This window comes from Giraffa tippelskirchi, chromosome 12 (assembly GCF_054371585.1).
Source record: "Giraffa tippelskirchi isolate mGirTip1 chromosome 12, T2T-mGirTip1v1.2.pri, whole genome shotgun sequence".
NCBI lineage: Eukaryota > Metazoa > Chordata > Mammalia > Artiodactyla > Giraffidae > Giraffa > Giraffa tippelskirchi.
This window is the reverse complement of record NC_137286.1, coordinates 90,662,648-90,682,218: the sequence shown is the minus strand read 5'-3', so window position 1 is coordinate 90,682,218 and position 19,571 is coordinate 90,662,648. Positions and strand designations below refer to the sequence as shown.

Here is a 19,571-nt window from a genome sequence, read left to right as displayed (position 1 = left end):
TTTCAGACTATTGTGCAATTCCACCAGCGGAATGTGAGATTTCTAATTTCTCCACATTCTCACCAGTACTTATCTGTCTTCTTTCTTTTATCCATTTTAATGAGTATCTCGTGATTTTTGTTTTCTTTTTCTCTGATAGCTAATTATGTTGAACATCTTTTCCTGTGGTTATTGGCCATTTGTTTATCTTCTTTGGAAAACTGTTTATTCAGATCCTTTGCTTACTTTAAAATTGTGTTGTCTTATTATTGAATTGTATGGGTCTATTCTGGGCTTCCCTCATAGCTCAGTCAGTAAAGAATCTGCCTGCAGTGCAGGAGACCCGGATTCCATCCCTGGTTGGGAAGATTCCCTGGAGAAGGAAATGGCAACCCACTCCAGTGTCCTTGCCTGGAAAATCATGGAGAGAGGAGCCTGGTGGGCTGCAGTCCATTGGGTCGCAAAGAGTTGGGCATGACTGAATGACTAACACTTACTTATTTATTCTAGATACATGTCCCTTATCAGATATATAATTTGCAAATCTTTTCTCTCATTCCATGGGTTGGCTTTTCACTTTCTTAGATAATACATAATTTTTATTGTTGTTGTTCTTTAGTTACTAAGTCATGTCCAACCCTATAGACTGTAGCCCACCAGGCTCCTCTGTCCATGGGATTCTCCAGGCAAGAATACTGGAGTTGGTTGCCATTTCCTTCTCCAGGGGATCTTCCCAACCCAGGAATCGAACCCAGGTCTCTTGCACTGCAGGCAGATTCTTTACCGACTGAGCTACCTTTTTCCTGCAGGGAAGCTCTTAGTTTTTATTAGGTGATGCTTAGTGAAGGGCAGGAAAGCCTGGTGTGCTGCATTCCATGGGGTTGCAAAGAGTTGAAGGAGAGTTAGCGACTGAACAGCAAACGACAACAGTGCTGGCTTGTTTCATTTCCTGATATTAGCAACCATTGATGATCACTGCCTAGACCCATTCATTTGTTAATTGTAAAGTGGTGTATTTGAATTCTACGATTTCTTTGTAAGAATTCTGAGTTTGAAGTTAATGTTCCTTCAGCTCATTGAAGATACCAATTTCATCGCTCTGGGGCTTCCATTGCTTTTCAGAAGTCAGCTTTGTTATGAATACCTTGAAACATGGATGACTCAGTTGGTGGCAAGTTTAGTTATTATTGTCCCAGAGCTATTTTTTTCTAGTTTTGTCACTACTTGACAGGTCAATTTTATATCCTTATGTAGTCCCCTACCTCCTCCCCAAATAAAATTTATACATTTGCTTCAATTACTGTATTTAGAAGGAGCAAGTATATAAATACCTGTATTGCAGAGGGTTTTAAAAACAGGTTTAGGTTAGTATGGTTTATATACAGTATAATTTACTTACTGTTAGTATAAAGTTTGATTTTTAGTAAATTTTTCAGTTGTGCAGCCATCACCAAAATCCAGTTTTAGTCTACTTCCATTAACCCCCAAATTCCCTTCCTGTCCTTTTCTGAAATTGCTTACTTTTATTATAGAGATTGTTAACCTGGAGTTGATAGAGGCTTTCTGATGGCTCTAAAACCGCATGAAATTATATGTAAACCGTATGTCATATAGGGCCTGTGTTTTTAAAAAGGTAAAATTTTAGTAAAGTATTAATTATATGAGTACATTTTAGAGTTGACTGGGGATATACAAATTACTGTATTGAAGGTTACAGGAGGTAGTATGACTATGCCACTAACTGGATGCACATTTAGCTTCATGATTTTTTTTTTTTGATTACTTTTCTTGAAGTTTCATTTTGTCATACACATATATAATTCATTTTCATACATTCTGAAGTCACATGTAACCAAATTTCCTTGAGCTCTCTACCTTATTTCTTCCCTGTTCCCATATATTTATGTGTGAAATAGTCCTAGGTGATTCTTTCAGTATACTTTTTGATATTTTATAGGTTTGTATTTTTGTTATGGTGGCTAGTTAGCTTTATTTAGTTCCTTCTCTTTTAGTTATTATCTGTTGATTCCCTGTTATGTGCAGTTTGGAAATTGGTTATGACTTCTTCCCGTCCTCTTCAGCATCTGATGTAAAATATATCTTTTTATTTTTTAGTTTTTTTTTGTCTGTCTGTTGATCTTTTTTTTTTTTTTTTCGGTTGTTTGTGGCTGCTCTGCATAGCTTATGAGATCTTAGTTCCTGGACCAGGAGTCTAACTCACGCCCTCAGCAGTGTAAGCATGGAGTCCTAACTACTGGACCACCAGGGAATTTCCTTTAAAGGTTTAAAAAAATTGAACTTTATTTTGAGATAATTGTAACATTATATGCAAATGTAGAAAATAAGACAGTGAGACGGTTTATTCCGTTTCCTCCAATGGTAACATGCTGTAAAATATTGATATATATACAGTCAAGAGTTTCTCCATCTTCAGCTGCAAAGATTATAATCAACCTGATCTTGATATTGACCATCTGGTGATGTCCATGTGTAGAGCCGAAGATGGAGAAGCTCTATACAGTCAGCAAAAACAAAACCAGGAGCTGACTGTGACTCAGATCATGAACTCCCTATTGCCAAATTCAGTCTTAAATTGAAGAAAGTAGGGAAAACCACTAGGCCATACAGGTATGACCTAAATCAAATCCCTTACAATTATACAATGGAAGTGCCAAATAGATTCAAGGGATTAGATCTGATAGACAGGTGCCTGAAGAACTATGGACAGAGGTTCGTAACATGGTATAGGAGGCTGTGATCAAAACCATTCCCAAGAAAAAGAAATGCAAAAAGGCAAAATGGTTGTCTGAGGAGCCGTTACAAATAGCTGAGAAAAGAAGTGACAGGCAAAGAAGAAAAGGAAAGATAGCCATCTGAATGCAGAGTTCCAAAGAATAGCAAGAAAGAGGAAAACAAGAGAATGGGAAAGACTAGAGATCTCTTCAAGACAATTAGGGATACCATGGGAACATTTCATGCAAAGATGGGCACAATAAAGGACAGAAACGGTGTGGACCTAACAGAAGGAGAAGATAGTAAGAAGAGGTGGCAAGAATACACAGAAGAACTATACAAAAAAGATCTTAATGACCCAGATAACCACAGTGGTGTGATCACTCACCTAGAGCGAGACATCCTGAAGTGTGAAGTCAAGTGGGCCTTAGGAAGCATCACTACGAACAAAGCTCATGGAGGTGATGGAATTCCAGTTGAGCTATTTCAAATCCTGAAAGATGATGCTGCAAAAGTTCTGCACTCAACCTGCCAGCAAATTTGGAACACTCAGTAGTGGCCACAGGATTGGAAAAGGTCAGTTTTCATTCCAATGCCAAAGAATGTTCAAACTACCACATAATTGCACTCATTTCACATGCTAGCAAAGTAATGCTCAAAGTTCTCCAAGCCAGGCTTCACCAGAACATGAATGCTGGAGATTCATCCAGGCTGTTGCTTGTATCAATAGTTCATTCATTTTTTTTTAATGTTTTTATTTTGGGCACACCACGTGGCGTGCAGGATCTTAGTTCAAACTAAGGGATCAAACTAGGGATCAAACCCAAACTCCCTGCAGTGGTAGCGTGGAGTCTTAATCACTGGACTGCCAGAAAAGTCCCTCATTTCTTTTTATTGTTGGGTAGCATTTTGTGGTATGGATGTACCAAAATTTCTTGTAAACTACAAAGGATATAGTATGAATTATTTTCATACGTCTGTCAGAAGGCAATTTAGCGTGTTTGTGTAGGTCTGTGTGGGGTTCCCTATTCTGTTCCTTTGATCAGTGTATATATTTCTCCACCTGTGTCACGCAGTGTTTATTACTGTAGCTATATAATAAATCTTGAAGTTAGATAGACGAATTCCTCCCACTTTTTTTCCCCACAAAATTGTTAGCTATTCTAATTACTTTGGCTTTCTACATAAGCGTAGAACACTATTATCGGTATTTGAAAGGAATTGTGCTAAATCTGAATATCATTATGAGAAGAATTGACATCAGCTTGAGTCTACCAGTCCATGAACACGGTATGTCTTTACATTTTTTTAGATTCTTAAATTCCTTCATCAGTGTTGTGTCATTTTAAACATCTATATCCTGAACATGTATTGTTAGGATCATACCTAAGTATTTTTTTTGAGAAATTATTAATGATATTCTTTGTATTTTTCATTTTGATGCCCATGTGTGCATCGTTAGTTTATTGCTGGAGGAATGAGGCTCCCTGACTTCAGACTTTACTACAAAGCTGAAGTAATCAAAGCAGTATGATACTGGCACAAAAACAGAATTATAAATCAGTGAAATGGGATAGAAAGTCCAGAAGTAAACCCACACACCTGTGGTCAATTAATCTTTGACAAAAGAAACAGGAATATACAATGGAGAAAAGACAGTCTCTTCAGTAAGTGGTGCTGGAAAAACCCGGCAGCTGCATGTAAAAGAATGAAATTAGAACATTTTCTGTGTTAGTTTTGATGTCCATGTGTTCGTTGCAAGTGTATAGACTTACAAATTGACTTTTGTGTTTTTATCTTGTATTCTACCTATGACCTTGTTGAGCTCATTTGGTAGATCTACCCTACATATAGATGTCCAGAGACATTTTTCTTTTCGTTTTTGAAACCCGTTAGTCTTTCTGATACATCTTGGTATGGGTTTTTCTGGGTTGATTTCCCAGTATGTGGTGTGCTTTTTCAGTATTTTATTTCAGGTCTTTTAGTTTTAGAATTTTTCTTTTTTTTATTATTGTCTTTATTGTTATTTCTAATAATTTTTACTTTCATTTCTTTTTTATTAAAATTTTATTTCTTTGCATATTCTGTATCTCTTAAGCATTATCTGTTGTGTTGTGTGATTGTTCTTGGTTAGGTTTTCTTTCTGAAATTTTCAAATTTTTCAAATTCTTTCATTTCTATTACTTCATTTTTGAGTTTTTCTGAATAATAATGTTTTTTCACGTTTTCTGTCGTTCTCTAAGATGTAATTTTTACCTGTTGTATTTTTATGGATCATTCTGTTCCTTATGTCTTACAATGTAGAATTTGACCCCAATCCTTTTATGTTGTTCATTGTATAATACGTTTTACTGAACTTTTCAGAGTGAGGGATGGGTCAGGATAGATTTTCTAGCCATACCACTCTAGACCCCCTTCTTCTTTTTTTTTTTTTTTTATTTTATAAATTTATTTATTTTAGTTGGGGGCTAATTACTTTACAATATTGTAATAGTTTTTGCCATACATTGACATGAATCAGCCATGGGTTTACATGTGTTCCCCTTCCTGGACCCCCCACCCACCTCCCTCCCCATCCCATCCCTCTGGGTCATCCCATTGCCCCGGCCCTGAGCCCTTGTCTCATGCATCGAACATGGAATGGTGTTCTCTTTCACATATGATAATATACATGTTTCAATGCTATTCTCCCAGAACGTCCCACCCTCACCTTCTCCCTCAGAGTCCATAAAATTGTTCCATGCATCTGTGTCTCTTATTCTGTCTCGCATATAGGGTTATCGTTACCATCTTTCAAATTCCATATATATGCATTAGTATACTGTATTGTTGTTTTTCTTTCTGGCTTACTTCACTCTGTATAATGGGCTCCAGTTTCATCCATCTCAGTAGAACCGATTCAAATGTATTTTTTTAATGGCTGAGTAATATTCCATTGTGTATATGTACCACAGCTTCCTTATCCATTCGTCTGCTGATGGACATCTAGGTTGCTTCCATGTCCTGGCTATTGTAAACAGTGCTGTGATGAACATTGGGGTACACGTGTCTCTTTCAATTCTGGTTTCCTCGGTGTATATGCCCAGCAGTGGGATTGCTGGGTCATATGGCAGTTCTATTCCCAGTTTTTTAAGGAATCTCCACACTGTTCTCCATAGTGGCTGTACTAGTTTGCATTCCCACCAACAGTGTAAGAGGGTTCCCTTTTCTCCACACCCTCTCCAGCATTTATTGCTTGTAGACTTTTGGATAGCAGCCATTCTGACTGGTGTGAAATGATACCTCATTGTGGTTTTGATTTGCATTTCTCTAATAATGAGTGATGTTGAGCATCTTTTCATGTGTTTGTTAGCCATCTGTATGTCTTCTTTGGAGAAATGTCTGTTTAGTTCTTTGGCCCATGCAATCCCTATCAAGCTACCAATGGTATTTTTCACAGAACTAGAACAAATCATCTCACAATTTGTATGGAAATATAAGAAACCTCGAATAGCCAAAGCAATCTTGAGGAAGAAGAATGGAACTGGAGGAATCAACCTGCCTGACTTCAGGCTCTACTACAAAGCCACAGTCATCAAGACAGTATGGTACTGGCACAAAGATAGAAATATAGATCAATGGAACAAAATAGAAAGCCCAGAGATAAACCCACGCACATATGGACACCTTATCTTCGACAAAGGAGGCAAGAATATACAATGGAGAAAAGACAATCTCTTTAACAAGTGGTGCTGGGAAAACTGGTCAACCACTTGTAAAAGAATGAAACTAGAACACTTCCTAACACCGTACACAAAAATAAACTCAAAATGGATTAAAGATCTAAACCTAAGACCAGAAACTATAAAACTCCTAGGGGGAAAACATAGGCAAAACACTCTCCGACATAAATCACAGCAGGATCCTCCATGACCCACCTCCCAGAATATTGGAAATAAAAGCAAAAATAAACAAATGGGACCTAATTAAAATTAAAAGCTTTTGCACAACAAAGGAAACTATAAGCAAGGTGAAAAGACAGCCTTCAGAATGGGAGAAAATAATAGCAAATGAAGCAACAGACAAACAATTAATCTCAAAAATATACAAGCAACTTCTGCAGCTGAATTCCAGAAAAATAAACGACCCAATCAAAAAATGGGCCAAAGAACTAAACAGACATTTCTCCCTTCTTCTTTTTTTAAAAGTGATTTTATATATATATATATATATACGTGTGTGTATGTATATATATATTCCTATTTTCTGAGATCTGGCTCTTTTTCACTCACCCACTTTCGTCTGGATCCTCGCTCTATTTTGCCCTAGTTGTGCCTCTCTTAATCACTTGGAATTCTTCTCCCAGGAATTTCTTTTCAGTTATAGGGCTTTTCCCAGGAAGGAGGACTTCAGCCTCTTGTTTTTGAGTCTGCTCTTGTCATTTCTTACAGTGTTTTGTCCCTTTCATTTGCAGCTATCCTCAAATTGCTTTTCTAAATTCTAAAGATTCATGATTTGGGGTTTTCCTCCCCTCTCCTCCTTCAGTTACCCAGTTACTCTGCCCTTCTATTTCCTTCAGCAGATATGCTGAGAACATGTCAGTCCTATAGTTGGTGATTTAACCACATTTAACCTTCTTGTATTTGAGAATTCATGGGGTTGCCTTATCACTCATTGTTGTAGATTTTGTCCATGGGATTTTGGTTTGACTGTCCTGGTAACTTTTCTTTTTTGGTGAAGTGAAAGATTCTAGATTAAAAAAAAATCATTGAAAGATTTAATTCAAGAGAATTGCAACACAGTTTTGCATTAAAAAAAGAATGCTCTGGCTACATTATGGAAAACTGGTTCAGTGCACAGAAGGAGACTAGTTAGGAGACTAGTAATGATCCAGGTGACATGATGGTGGCTTAGTCTAGGATAGTGGTGGTAAGGCTAGAAGGTTTGAATCCTATTTTGTTGACCTTGTTGGATGTCAGAGAATGAGAGAGTGAGTAGACAGGGATGATCTACCAGGATTGGGGTTCTTGAACTGTTTGGGTGGTTGTACTGTGTCCTAGTACTGGGGATATTCATGGAAGCGTAGGTGGTGGTTTTTCTTTGGGGGAAGATCAGGAAGCCGGTGTGGTATTTATAAGCAACTGAGTTTGAGGCCTTGCAGTGATCTGTCCCCCATCCCTAAATTTACACACAGGCACACATATTTCAATTCTTTATTGAGCCCTTTCCTGACCCTCTGATCATGTCTCCTTCTGATACAGAACTTTATTATTTATTTTCCTATCTTAACAATTAACATATTTGTATTACTGCTTGTTATTACCATCTTTTCCGCTAGACCAGCTGCTGGCAAACTTTTCTTAAAAGGACAGGTACTAAATATTACAGGCTTTGAGGGGCCAAGAGACAAAAATAAAGGTATCATATAGACATTTAATATCCTTTATACTGTGATCACTTAAAAATGTGCAAACTCTTCCTGTGGGGCCCTGCAAAAATAGACAGCTTGCCAGAATTGGCCCACAGGCTACGGTTTGCTGATTACTATACTAGACTTTAATTGCTATATTTGCCTCCTAGTTGCAGGCATATTGCGTGGAGCATTTTGGTTGGATTTAGTAAATTTTTGATGAAAGTGAATATTGTACTTACAGATTTGAAGCCCAGGCGAGAGAGCAGAATAGATACTTGGGAGTGGTCTTCAGACTGTAACTGAAGACATTAGAGTAGATAAGATCACTTGGGAAGAATGTAAGGAAGCAGAGGCCCTAAGGTGAAGCCTTTTTCTATAACTTAAACAGAGTGGAGAGTAAGTGATGACTAATTCAAAGGTACTTGTGCCATAAATGGTAGTTAGTACCTGTTGCTGACTAACCTAAGCCATTTGGCCATTTACACTCATAGGTTCTTTTGGATGAATAGAAGCCCTTTAACTGTATAGATAGGTGAGGGTAATAGGTGATTGTCCTTAGAAATTTTACTACCAGTGAGTTATACTATTATTATTATTGTTTTTGGCCATGCCGTATGACTTGTGGGATCTTAGTTCCCCAATCAGGGATCGAACCCAGGTCTTCAGCAGTGAAAGTGCCGAGTCCTAACCATCGAACTGCCAGGGGATTCCCAGTGAGTTATAATAAAATAAGCCTTAGACAGAATTTGCTGTTAATACTTACACAAGAGTGTATTGGTGAGCAGTCACAAAAAGTCATGGAGCTTGTTTTAGGAGTTTAGCTCTTTTAGACCCTGAACTACCACTTAGCAATAAAACTTTAACCCTAAGTAGACACCAGGAAGATCTGACTAGAATTAGGGAACAAAATCTTTCAAGGTGAGGTGGGCCATAGAATTGCTTAGACTCAAAAACTTCTCTGAAGACCGACTGTAGGGCTTGTCAGATTCTTAAACCGCAAACAGGTAAGAATCGAGGTACTTGTACAGTATACCTAGTTAATCCATATGTCTTGAACAATTCCAGTTCAGCAATAAAAAATCATTTCCAACATCTCTTACGTTAATTAGCAAACAAGTGTCTAAATTCACATGTTGATATTTGAAGCACTTACTAATTGGGAAATAACTCCTGATTTGGACACTTCACAAGCTAACTAATCTCTGAAGTGTAGATTCCTCATTTATTTAGAGTACTTTAGAAGTTAACCCACCACTTCTAGCCTTGCTGAAGTAGTATTTTAATGGAAATTACAATGTAGCAGTAACTTGATAATATTTTCGAGGAGATAGGCTGCCTGAGACTTTTTTGTTATCTACTATCTTATTTTTAAAATTAATTAATTAATTATTTTATTTTTGACTACGCTGTATCTTCTTGCTACATTCAGGCTTTCTCTGGTTGTAGAGAGCGGTGGCTACTCTCTAGTTACCGTGCATGGGCATCTCATTGCAGCAGCTTCCCTTGTTGCAGAGCACGGGCTCCAGGGCTTCAGTGGTTGCAGCACATGAGCTTAGTTGCTCCGCTCCATGTGGGATCTTCCTGGACCAGGGATCGAACATGTCCCCTGCGTTGGCAGGCGTATTCTTAACCACTGGACCACCAGGGAAGTCCTTGTGTACTCTCTTTAAACAGTTTGTAAACAATTTAGTGTAGTAGTTATTATAATCAGAATACCTTTCTCTTCTCAGTTTTAATAACAGTTGGATTAGGCAAACAGTTTATACAGGCAGATTTTGACAATTGGTACAATTTTTCAGGTGAATAAAGACAGCTTTCCTTACAGAGTGATCAGATAACACTTCATTAATATTGGTATTTGCTCAACATTTATTATGATATGTATGATTAATCAATACATAAAGCATTCTCTGTATTAATAGTGTTAAAGCCTAAACCAGGAAACATTAAATATAGAATTATATTCAGGGCTCTTTCTTTTTACTGTTGAACCCTATTAGTAGTAATAGTTTTAGCAGTGCCTCTTTCCATCACATCAAATAAATGTTACTAATTTGAATTTTGTTTGGCAGTTTCCTTTACATTTAATATATATCTGTATTTAAGCATGAATTTATATCTAGATTAATATTTCAGTGTCTTTAACAAAGTTTATAATTTGGGTTCCATGGGATTCTTTTTCCTATAAAGAGATTAATTTATCACTGCAGTTTAAGAAAACTTGACAGAGGCACAATAACAAAAGATCATTAAATAGAATAATATTAATAACACTGCATCTAGCAGTGTATTAAAGTAATAATACACCATGACATGTGGCCTTTAATCTAAAAATGTAAACATTTACTGTATTTGTATGTGTAATGAAATAATCCATTATATCACCGTGTTAAGGGGAGAAGGGATATATGTGCTGTGCTTAGTCGCTCAGTCGTATCCAACTCTTTGCAAAACCATGGGCTGCAACACACCAGGCTCCTCTGTCCATGGGGATTCTGCAGGCAAGAATACCGGAGTGGGTTGCCATGCCCTCCTCCATGGGGTCTTCCCAACCCAGGGATTGAACCTAGGTCTCCTGCATTGCAGGCGGATTCTTTACTAGCTGAGCTACCAGAGATATATAGTTATTTTAATAGTTCCTATTAAGACATTGGTGAGAGAGCCTCTTAGTAAACTTAGAAGGATACTTCTTTATCTTTTGATACAAAATACCTGTCTCAAGTTTATTTTCATTTTTGTGTGATTTTAAGGTCATAACAATGAGTACTTTACTTTTTTTAAACATTAATTGTTTGAGATAAAATACATTAGTTGCAGGCGTAAAAAATTGGTTCTGGCTGACTTAAAAGCAAAACCATATTAGAAGACTATGAGGTAGTTCATCGAATGAGTAGAGACACCAGATAACTAGGAATATAGCAAGTTCAGAAATAGGCATGGCTCATTGCCTTGTCCAGATACTTCCTTTGGAAATTAACGTGCTTTTTTTTTTAAATTTCCCCCTTTCTATTTTGCTCTGGGTTCAGAGTTACAAGGGAGAGTTCTTTTGGCAGAGTTTGAGCTCATGCTGTTTATGCTAGGAGAGAGTGAGATGATTTTCTTTTTTCTTTTCTTGGAGATGTTTTAATAGATGGTTCCATCAAGACTACACAATGGAGAGTATATAATTCCCCACAGAAACCTGGGTGCAGTTAGGACAGGGACATGGGTCTTAGGCAGCTGAGCTCTGTCTCCCACTCCCCACAGAACTAATCAACAGGTATCCAGTAAAATAGACAGGAGTTTTGACTTTTTAGCCTCCTGTAGTTCATCATTTCGGAGAAGGCAGTGGCACCCCACTCCAGTACTCTTGCCTGGAAAATCCCAGGGACGGCGGAGCCTGGTGGGCTGCCGTCTGTGGGGTCATACAGAGTCAGACACGACTGAAGCGACTTAGCAGCAGCAGCAGTTCATCATTTAAAGTCTAAAACTGATTAATCCTTAATCATTAAGAATAAAATCTAAAAAAAAAATTAAATGCCAGAGACCTTAATTTATACTAGCAGTATCAATATTTAGATACTTAATGAAATTTTTGTTTTTCTTACAGACAATGCGAAGACACAGAAATGAAGTGACAGTTGAATTGCGAAAGGTAAGAGTGATTTGTGTTTAATAAAAAAAGATTTTTTTTCTGATGTTCAAACTTTGTATAACTTGAATAATGAAAATACTATGGCAGATTAGTGAGCATCCCTAAAACTACGCAGCATAAAAACGTATGGTTAAATACTTTATGATGGTATACATTTTTAGTAGCTTCCATTTATTGAGGTGTTAGGTACTGTGTGAAGTACTGTACCACTGTCACTGAAATTCTTATAATATCTGGTGAAGTTAGATACTGTTTGTTAAAGACACTTTAGAAAAATAAATAAAAATAGAATAACCTTATATTCTACCAGTTGGATGCAACTGCTGTTAAAAATTTGTTTTCTTCCATTACTTTTGAATTGTTCTTGATTAGATTGTGTTTTTATGTAAGCACATTTTATTTTTTTTAAGCACATTTTCTTTTAAGTAAATTTTAATTATCAATTAAGAAAGTACACATAATAAATTCTGTCTATATACACATGTACATTTAAAAAATAGATTTGAAACTTACTTCTAAATCTTTGTGTTTGTCTTAGGTTAGATTTTCTTGATCTGATTCACTCCTAAAACTCATATATTATCTTAAATCTTTCCAGTTTCCGAGAGAAAGACTGTCTTGATTCAGAGAGTACACACTCTCTCAGTGAGTCACTAAAATTAAACGGACCTGTACATTTATTTACTCAATAAGTCTTTAATACCCACTTTGTGTCATGAATTTTTACTCAGCATTGATATTATGCTACTTGGTATAGTATACAGTTCCTGAGATCCATTCTTCCATACCCCTTCTGACCCATTTTTTATTAAATTTGAAAAACACTGGCTAATTTCAGTTCTTTGGACTCCTTAACTTCATGGATACTCAAAGATTAACCTCAGTGATTTGTCAGTTTTTTAGATTGTTGGGTCATTTGGACTAGAGAACTGAACTAAGCTTTAGCTTTTAATAAAGTGAGTGAGGTGAGCTCCTTGTCAATCTTAACACTTTGGACTTAGCTGCTTTTTCTTTTTAACTTTTTATTAAGACATACATACAAAATATCAGCACAACTTAAGTGTACAGCTTGATGAATTTTCACAAAGTGAACACATCTGTATAATCATCTCCTAGATAAGAAACAGAACAGTACCTGTATCCCAAGGCCCCTTCACAGTTAGTGCTGTGTGCCCCAAGGTAGCCATTGTCCTGGTTTCTAATGTTATGGATTATTCTGCATATTTTGAACTTTATATAAATGGAATAGTATGTGTCCTTTTGTATTTGGTTTTTCATTCATCTTGTGAAGGTCATTGTCTGTAGGAGAGCCACTAGGAATAAAATTGAGATTAAATAATTATTCATTTTTTGTTATCTCTTCACATTACACCAACTCTCTCCCCAGATATAAGCCTACATTTTCCCTTAACTTTTCATGCTTGGAATACAGTTCTGAGACTTTTGTATTGGTCTTGGTATTATTCAGAATTCTCTCCTGTTTTAAGCTTTTTAGCTCTCCTGATATGCTTATAAATCTTAAGCTCTTCACTTATATTTGTACTTGGTGATTTGTTTCTCTTATGTTAATAGTTGTGCTCCCTCTGTATTTAATTTATATAGAATTAAAGTTTCTTCCTTGCCAGAGTACGTCTTTTTTTAATATCCACCTTGGTTACTTTAGAGATCACTTTTTTTTAACTTTTATTTTATATTGGAGTATAATTGATTAACAATGTTGTGTTAGTTTCAGCTGTACAGCAGAGTTATTCACTTAAAAATATACTTTTATCTATTCTTTATCAAATTCTTTTCCCATTCAGGTTTTTAAGAATATTGAGCAGAGTTCCCTGTGATATACAGTAGGTTCTTGTTGGTTGTGTGCTCAGTGGCTTTAGTCCTGTTCAACTCTTCGCAATCTTGTGAACTGTAGCACACCAGGCTTCTCTGTTCATGGGATTTTCCCAGCAAGAATACTAGAGTGGGCTGGTATGCCCTTCTTTAGGGGATCTTCCTGACCCAGGGATCAAAGCCTGTGGTGGTGGTGGTGGTGGTGGAGTCTAGAGACCTCTTTCTTATCTCTTCATTTTTTCCCTTCTGGATAACATTATTTCCTTTCTAATTAACTCTGATTAACTCCTGAAAAAAAAATGCTTGTAGGATGATCAAAATAAAATTAACTGAAGAAATTTCAGGCAATTCTTTATTTCACATTTCAGAATTCCTTGAGTAAGCAGCAGAAAGTGACCCCTTCCTGAAACAAAGCCTAGATTTCAAAGCTTAATTGATTTTGATGTACTTCTTCAGAGGTGTGAAGAGCCCTTCAAAAGAAGATTCTTCCACTCTTTAAGGACAAAGTGTCTGTCTTTGATTTCAGCCTTGTTATCTCTATCACTCCATTGAGGAGAAAATCACAGCATTGTTATTACTGACACTCAGATTGTTGAAAATACAAGAAAGGAAACTAGTTCCCAGAGTCTCTTAGATGAGCTCTACACATTTCTACTAGATGATCAGCTTCAAAAATTGAATGTGTTAACCACACTCTCGGAGAAGGCAATGGCACCCCACTCCAGTACCCTTGCCTGGAAAATCCCATGGACAGAGGAGCCTGGTAGGCTACAGTCCATGGGGTCGCTCAGAGTCGGACACGACTGAGCAACTTCACTTTCACTTTTCCCTTTCATGCACTGGAGAAGGAAATGGCAACCCACTCCAGTATTCTTGCCTGGAGAATCCCAGGGACAGCGGAGCCTGGTGGGCTGCCATCTATGGGGTCGCACAGAGTCGGACACGACTGAAGCGACTTAGCAGCAGCAGCAGCAGCAGCAGCAGCAACCACACTCTCCCCACCTAACCCCAGCTTCCCACACCCCAGTACTACTGGGTCTCTTCCCCAGCCCAGCTCAAAATGCTTAGTCAAATTCTGGACATGTAGTTGAAAGTGTTAGTCACTTCATTGTGTCCACCTCTTTGCAACCCCATGGACTGTAGCTCCTCTGTCCATAGAATTCTCCTGGCAAGAATACTGGAGTGGGTTGCCATTCCCTTCTCCAGAGGATCTTCCCAACCTAAGGATTGAACCTGGGTCTCCTGCATTGCCCACAGATTTTTTTTTTTACCATCTGAGCCACCAAGGAATCGCAGACATGTAGTTGGTAAGTGAAAGTGAAAGTCACTCAGTCATGTCAGACTGTTTGCAACCCCATGAACTATGCAGTCCATGGAATTCTCTAGGCCAGGTTACTGGAGTGGGTAGCCTTTCCCTCCTCTAGGGGATATTCCCAACCCAGGAATTGAACCCAGGTTTCCCACATTGCAGGCGAATCCTTTATCAACTGAGCCACAAGTGAAGCCCAAGAATACTGGGGTAGGTAGCCTATCCCTTCTCCAGTGGATCTTCCCAACCCAGGAATCAAACCAGGGTCTGGAATTGTGATATCTTAAATTTTTACTTAAATTTACATCATTTATTGAAGTTTTAAGAAAAACACTTTAGTTATAGAGTAGTGCTATTCAGAAAACCTGATCTGTGACAAGTTAGGGAGCTTGTCTCAAAATAGTAAACAAATCTGAAGCAGAGGAACAAATCAGTGAGCTGGAAGATAAAATGGTGGAAATAACTTCTGAAGAGCAGAATAAAGTAAAAAGAATGGAAAGAACTGAGGATAGTTTCAGAGACCTCGGGGACAATATCAAATGCACCAACATTCAAATTATAGGGATCTCAGAAGAAGAGAAAAAGAAAAGGTATGAGGAAATTTTGGAAGACATTATAGTTGAAAATTTCCCCAACATGGAAAAGAAAATAGTGGATCAAGTCCAAGAGGCACAAAGAGTCCCATACTGGATAAACCCAAGGAGAAATATGCCAAGACACATACTAATCAAGCTAACAAAGACTAAACACAAAGAAAAAATATTAAAAGCAGCAAGGGAGAAGCAACAAGTAACATACAAGGGAAACTCCATATGCTTAACAGCTGATCTTTCAGCAGAAACTCTACAGGCCAGAAGGGAATGGAAGGATGTATTTAAAGGACTAAAAGGGAAAAATCTACAACCAAGATTACTGTACCCAGCAAGGATCTCATTCAAAATTGATGAAGAAATAAAAAGCTTTTCAGACAAGCAAAAGTTAAGAGAATTTAGTACCACCAAACCAGCTTTACAGCAAATGTTAAAGGGACTTAGGTAGTCAAGAAATACAAGAGAAGAAAAAAGATCTACAAAATCAACCACAAACAATTAAGAAAATGGCAATAGGAACATATGTATCAATAATTACTTTAAAGATCTACAAAATCGACCGCAAACAATTAAGAAAATGGCAATAGAAACATATATATCAATAATTACTTTAAATGTAAATGGATTAAACGCTCCAACCAAAAGACAGACTAGCTGAATGGATCCATATATATGCTGTCTACAAGAAACTCACTTCGGACCAAAAGACACATATAGACTGAAAGTGAGAGGATGAAACAATGTATTCCATGCAAATGGAAACCAAAAGAAAGCTGGAGTAGCAATCCTCATATCAGACAAAATAGACCTTAAGATAAAGAATATTGCAAGAGATAAGGAAGGACACTACATAATGATCAAGAGATCAATCCAAGAGGAAGACATAACAATTGTAAATATCTGTTCACCCAACAGAGGAGCACCTCAATACATAAGACAAACAATAACAGATGTAAAAGGAGAAATTGAGAGTAACACAATAATAGTAGGAGAGTTTAACACCCAACTCACACCAGTGGACAGATCATCAAAACAGAAAATTAATAAGGAAACACAAGTCTTAAATGATACATTTGATGAGATGGATCTCATTGATATCTTCAGGACATTCCATCCAAATGCATAAGAATACAAGTGCACATGGAACATCCTCCAGGATAGACTACATCTTGGGTCACAAATCAAACCTCAGTAAATTTAAGAAAATTGAAATCGTATCAAGCACCTTCTCCAACCACAACGCTATGAGACTAGATATCAATTACAAGAAAAAACTATAAGAAACACAAACACATGGAGATTAAACAATGCGTTTCTAAATAACAAGCATGTTACTGAAGAAGTCAAAAGGGACATCAAAAAATTTCTAGAAACAAATGACAAGACATGACAACTCAAAACCATTGGATGCAGCAAAAGCAGTTCTAAGAGGGAAGTTTATAGCAATACAATCCTACCTCAAGAAACAAGAAAAACATCAAATAGACAACCTAACTTTACACCTAAAACTGGATAAAGAAGAACAAAAAACCGCCAAAATTAGTAGACAGAAAGAAATCAGAAAACCTGAGCAGAAATAAATGAAAAAGAAATGAAAGAAACAGGAGTAAAGGTTATTAAAACTAAAAGCTGGTTCTTTGAGAAGATAAAATTGACAAACCCTTAGCCAGACTCATCAAGAGAAAAAGAGAAGAATCAAATCAACAAAATTAGAAATGAAAAAGGAGAGGTTACAATATTCAGTGCAGAAATACAAAGGATCATAAGAGGCTATTATGAACAGCTATATGGCAATAAAATGGATAACCTGGAAGAAATGGACAGATTCTTAGAAAAGTTCAGTCTTCCAAGACTGAGTCAGAAGTAAATAGAAATTATGAAAAACCCAATTACAAGCACTGAAATTGAAGCTGTGATCAAAAATCTCCCAAAGAACAAAAGCCCAGGACCAGATGGCTTCACAGGAAAATTTTCTCAAACATTTAGACAAGAGCTAATGCCTATCCTTCTAAATCTTTCAAAAAATTGCAGAGGAAGGAACACCTCCAAACTCATTCTATGAGGCCACCATCACCCTGATACGAAAACCAGACAAAGACAACACAAAAAAAGAAAACTACAAGCCAGTATCACTGATGAACATAGATGCAAAAATCCTCGACAAAATTTTAGCAAACAGAATTCAGCAACACATCAAAAAGCTCATACACCATGATCAAGTTGGGTTTATTCCAGCAATGCAAGGATTCTTCAATATACACAAATCAATCCATGTGGTACACCATATTAACAAATTGAAAGATAAAAAACACAATGTAATCTCAGTCGATGCAAAAAAAAGCCTTTGACAAAATTCAGCACCTATTTATGATTAAAACTCTTCAAAAAATGGGCATAGAAGGAACCTACCTCAACATAGTAAAGGCTATATATGATAAACCTACAGTAAACATTATTCTCAATGGTGAAAAACTGAAAGCATTCCCTCTAAAGTCAGCAACAAGACAAGGGTGTCCACTTTCACCATTATTCAACATAGTTCTGGAAGTCCTAGCTACAGCAATCAGAGAAGAAAAAGAAATAAAAGGAATCCAGATCAGAAAAGAAGTAAAGCTCTCACTGCAGATGACATGATACTGTACATAGAAAACCCTAAAGATAGTATCAGAAAATTACTAGAGCTAATCTGTGAATTTAGCAAAGTTGCAGGATACAAAATCAATACACAGAAATCACTTGCATTTCTATATACTAACAAAAAATCAGAAGGAGAAATTAAGGAATCAATGCCATTCACCATTGCAACAGAAATAATTAAATATCTAGGAATAAACTTACCTAAGGAGACAAAAGAACTGTACACAGAAAATTGTAAGACACTAATGAAAGAAATCAAAGACAACATAAATGGATGGAGAGGTATTCCACGTTCCTGGGTAGGAAGAATCAATATCGTGAAAATTACTATACTACCAAATGCAGTCTACAGATTCAATGCGATCCCTATCATTACCAATGACATTTTTCACAGAACTAGAACAAAAAATTCCACAAATTAAAATAGAAACACAAAAGACCCTGAATAGCCAAAGCAGTATGGAAAGAAGACTGGAGCTGGAGGAATCAACCTTCCTGACTTCAGATTATACTATAAAGCTACAGTCATCAAGACAGTATGGTACTGGCGCAAAAACAGAAATATAGACCAATGGAACAAGATAGAAAGCCCAGAAATAAACCCATGCACTTAAGGGTACCTTATATTTGACAAAGGAGGCAAGAATATGAAATGGGGCAAAGACAGCCTCTTCAATAAATGGTGCTGGGAAAACTGGACAGCTACATGTAAAAGAATGAAATTTGAATACTTCCTAACACCATACACAAAGATAAACTCAAAATGGATTAAAGACCTAAATATAAGACCAGAAACTAAAAAACTCTTAGAGGAAAACATAGGAAGAACACTCTATGACATAAATCAAAGCAAGATCCTCTGACCCACCTCCTAGAGTAACGGAAATAAAAACAAAAGTAAGCCAGTGGGACCTGATTAGACTTAAAAGCTTTTGCACAGCAAAGGAAAGTATAAAGTGAAAAGACAACCCTCAGAATGGGAGACAATCATAGAAAATGAACCAACTGACAATGGATTAATTTCTAAAATATACAACAGCTCACACAACTCAATGCCAGGAAAACAAACAACCCAATCAAAAAATGGGGGAAAGACCTAAACAGACATTTCTCCAAAGAAGACATACAGATGGCTAACAAGCACATGAAAAGATGCTCAACATCTCTCATTATTAGAGAAATGCAAAACAAAACTACAATGAGATATCAGATATCACCTCACACCGGTTAGAATGGCCACCATCAAAAAGTCAACGAACAGTAAATGCTGGAGAGGGTGTGGAGAAAAGGGAATGCTCTTGCACTGTTGGTGGGAATGTAAATGAATACAGCCACTATGGAAGACGATATGGAGATTCCTTTAAAAACAAGGAATAAAACCACCATGTGACCCAGCAATCCTACTCCTAGGGATATACCCTGAGGAAACAAAAATTGAGCAAGACACATGTATCCCATTGTTCATTG

General features: G+C 36.9%; 1 protein-coding gene across 2 annotated transcripts in view; it reads left to right on the top strand.

The window, feature by feature from the left end:
- KPNA3 (karyopherin subunit alpha 3) overlaps positions 1 to 19,571 on the top strand; it is a 96,069-nt gene that overhangs the window by 32,828 nt on the left and 43,670 nt on the right. For both annotated transcript variants that reach the window (XM_081547578.1, XM_081547577.1), the window contains exon 2: positions 11,694 to 11,738. In XM_081547578.1, coding sequence (XP_081403704.1) covers positions 11,694 to 11,738 — 45 coding nt within the window. The remainder of the gene's footprint in view (positions 1 to 11,693; positions 11,739 to 19,571) is intronic.